This window comes from Trichoplax adhaerens, genomic scaffold (genome assembly GCF_000150275.1).
Source record: "Trichoplax adhaerens TRIADscaffold_206 genomic scaffold, whole genome shotgun sequence".
Lineage (NCBI taxonomy): Eukaryota > Metazoa > Placozoa > Uniplacotomia > Trichoplacea > Trichoplacidae > Trichoplax > Trichoplax adhaerens.
In genome coordinates this window covers 1-4,055 of record NW_002061131.1, presented here as the reverse complement: position 1 = coordinate 4,055, position 4,055 = coordinate 1, and the positions used below count along the sequence as shown (strand labels likewise).

General features: G+C 32.5%; 1 protein-coding gene across 1 annotated transcript; it reads left to right on the top strand.

The window, feature by feature from the left end:
* Positions 1-1,232: 1,232 nt before the first annotated feature.
* Positions 1,233-3,712, top strand: TRIADDRAFT_62622 (uncharacterized protein; the record flags this gene model as incomplete). The annotated part of the gene is made up of 7 exons (XM_002118560.1): positions 1,233-1,373; positions 1,615-1,671; positions 1,901-2,329; positions 2,590-2,973; positions 3,077-3,133; positions 3,251-3,493; positions 3,578-3,712. 7 exons carry the CDS (start codon positions 1,233-1,235, stop codon positions 3,710-3,712), a joined length of 1,446 nt encoding a protein of 481 aa, XP_002118596.1.
* Positions 3,713-4,055: the final 343 nt, after the last annotated feature.

Below are 4,055 nucleotides of genomic sequence, written 5' to 3'. Positions count from 1 at the left end.
CAAATAGTTATGCAACGAATGTGCTACCACGTACTAGTTTTACTACAATTTATTGATATATAAGGATTGTAATATTGTCTAAAGAAGAAAAAAACATATTTTCAAGGTAGTATATTGGGAAGAGAGGTCACTACCAACAGATATCAAAGAACTATTAAATAAATGTAAATTCTCTTGATAAATGATCAGATGAGTCTAGTGATTGCAGCAGGGATTGATCTAAAAATAGTGAAACCAATAATTTCAGTAAACTTAGTTCATTAATTATATAACCTTGGGCATCTTTCTGTAAACATATATATCATCTAATAAAATAGCTCCGTTCAGTGATGTGATTGGATTTATATTACTTTGAAACTATGTTTACAATTATAATATTTTTACTGACTACATTTAAAAGATGATAATAGCTTATTGTAAGCGTCGACAAAAGTTACTAAGAAAATTATTGTTCGTATGGCTACTTCTTGTATCGTACAGTGCAAGATTTTGTCGTTTCTATTCAACAGTTATTCTAATATCCTAAGCAGAATATTTTAAAGATAACGTTAAGTTACCTTAATCAGAAGCAGACTTTATTAGATAGCTATAATCTGATTACACTTTATATTGAGTCATTCATACTCTAGTCACTTAGACGTATAAACTGATCAATGTATATAAGCTTTCGTCGTTTAATAAAAAGCATTGAAAGCCTTTAATTCATATCATTATAGGAAGAAGGAAGGGTGAACAATTGATGCTTAATTAATGCCTACTTTAAGCGTCTGCCTAGTCATATCTTCCGCCATATATAGATACAGATTTGTAGATACACCTGACTGCCTAAAACCTAGATTATTGTCATTGCATAATAATATGGAGTAAATCAAAGTTAACAACATTTACAGGAAATGAAAAATATAATTTCCTTGAAAGTCCACGCAATCACCTAATACTAGGCTCGTACTTGGCTGTATTTTTAGTTCTGATTCCTTATGAATTGTAATAAAAAATTGTCGATCATCTATGGAACCTTCTATTTTAATACTAGATCGTTTTTCTATAGGAATTCCGTATGATAAACTAGATTGCCTAATCGATTATTGCTATCATATTTCATAATATTGAAGTATGAACTTTTCATGGCTGAATGCTTATAAAATAATACTATTCATCTTGATTTCTAAAAGATTTAACGGTAGGAGATTTGAAATTATAGCACTATATCGAAAGAAAATAAGAAGTGAAAAATGCCGACAGCTTTCACCATTGGAATTATCCAAATAACCTCAGGTGTGGTCAGCACCATTTTGGCAATATTGGGATGGATACTACTAGATGAAATTCGTCATGAATATTTGTTAATTTCCACTGCTTTACCTACAATAGCGGTAAGTTTAGCATTTTTCGTCTAATATAAGTACATTGAGTATTTAGGATAGAGAGCATACATTAACACAATTTATTTTTTACCAATTCCAGTGTGCATATTGTATATTCTGTTCGATACTCTTTTCGTAACGTGTAAAGAAGTTTAATTAATTAATATTACTTTTTATAATTTTACTGTAATGTAGCGAATAGTAACGCAACCTTGATAAAATTTTAATTCACTCACTGATATTACTGTAGATGTTCTTATGTGGTATGTGCGCCATCGGTTTCGTACGAAAATCTTTGCATTCTCTGGTAAGCTAGATCATGAGCTGCAATCATGATACAATTTATGATATTCAAATTCCGTGTCAACAGTTTCGCGGATGTTAGCAATTTTAAGACTTTATAGAGTTTAAACCTTTCAAAAGTCATCCTAAAAGAATTATGTTAAAGCAAATAGAATCAGGAATAGATAAGCATGCATATAGTGCGTGAATCAACAATGAACTGTATTAACAATTTTCATTTTAATTTCATCTAGTTAATTGGCATCATATTTTTTGCAACGATTTGCGTGGCTAGCGAGATTTTCAGTATTGCGTCTCACTCTTACATCATTTACATATTTTCAAGAAGGAATTCCAAAGTTGTCGAGCTAGCAGTTGCAAGTATTTCGCTTATTCTATCGTGTATTTTTGGAGTATTTAATGGCTATGTCATTATCAAGTTTGCTCGCTATCTCGTTACCGTCAATGCCTCATTCGAAGGAGACGCTACACAAAGTAATAATCAACAATCTGGAATGGCTTCCACTACAACCCCAGTCGACGCACACTTTCTGTTCTTCGGATTATTCGGCCCAGGCTTGTTTCAGCTAGTATCTGGAGGTGTTACACTTGTACTTGGTATAGTTAGTCTAGTAGTTCTTCAAGGAGGTTTTGCACCAGCTACCTGCTATCTCGGAAGTATTGTAAGTATTCCACAAGACTAAACTGTTTTACGTAACCTGCAATCTTATAAGTACTAACACAATGATCGCCTAATTATTTCTCATATATTTGCTGGATCGGGAATCAGATGATTGCGAGCGGTACCATTACTCATTTAACTCAAAAGTTAAGAAATATTAAATCATTGGTAATATCCCAATAAGTGATTCTTATTTTTGCCGAAGAGTGTAGCAAACAGTATCATACAACTAAAATCATATATTTCCTTCTCCTGGTTTAGACTACCTGGTCTTTGATCACTTCGAAATGGGCATGTCTTTGGTCTTTTGCTCTAATAGTTTCATCCACACTTTATCTCGTTTTTAACATCATTGGAAGACGAATTTTTGCGGCCTATATTGCATTTTATGTTTTAGTCATGATAGCTGGTTTGCTTAATTTGGTGGGTTCAGCAATCATTACCTTCAAAATGGCGAGTTTGGAGGAAGTTCCAGTTTTCAAATTGACGCTATTTAATCGATTACGAATGCCAATAACATCACAAAATATCACTTTTGGCATTACTTTATGCTGCTTTGGCTTTCTCTTTATAATTGTTACATTTATAGAACCTTTTGTTGGAATTCCAACACACCTACTATATACTTTCGCTACTGGCTGCCAGGTAAATAAATAGATAATAGGGAAATGCACTTATTCTAGAAAAGTTGTTGCGTGAATAGAATTCTTATCATTAACAAATTTTATTCTCTTTAATGCAATTGTAGTTAATATTAGCTGGCCAATTAGGCAATAACTTGGCATTTAAATATTCGGAAGATTTGGTACGTAGATATTATTAACGGCTATTCAATGTACTATAATTAATTTCTATCCGATATTGTGCTAGCAAGCGCTTGCTTTAATTAACATTCTACATTTAACGGATATTAACTACTTAGGTGGCGTCTTATTTTATCATAAATTTCATGGCATCGGCGTTTATTACAACTTATCTTGGATTACTAATTGCTGAATGTACATCACTGCCATTTATCTTAACACAAAGACCAGCATCAATAGCTATGGCTATAGTAAATTTTGTCTTAATAGCGCCTGCCTTAATTATCAGCTTATATGAAACTGTAATTACTGGATATCGTTCAGGAATTTGTATCTGTGGAGACAGGCCTGCAGTCGCTATGGTAAAATGCAGTTAATTTAGAATTATTTCGTATATTGGTCCATGTTTTATAATAATTATATTAATTCTATACTCCCTATCGCAGATTGAGAATACTTATGATGCTAGCGAACAGGCTCAAGAAACTAATTCACCAATAGACAATCTTAACCATACTTTTGCTATACAAGATGATACAAAACATTCCATTCAAGACATATCTGGAGAAACACAGATATAATCAACGATTAAATAGGGCGTAAATTGAAGTTAAAACTTGCTTGACAAAATTAGAGGTCAATTGATGCTAATAGTTGTTATCATAGGTTTATTCATTGTGCATAAGTAGACTAGTGTGTATAAAGAATCTACTTAACTTCCTTATTATAATCGTAACTGGTATGCAAAACTATATTGATAGTCAATCTAACGGTAATATTCGACTATAAATACGTACAGGTAATCGAAAGGACAAATGCATTATCTACATATGCAAAGTTCGACGTAAGTTTATGTTTTAAATTGGTCAGCTACTACAAGAGTGCGGTTAGTAAGCACGTCTAAAGCATCGGGCTACAACGTTC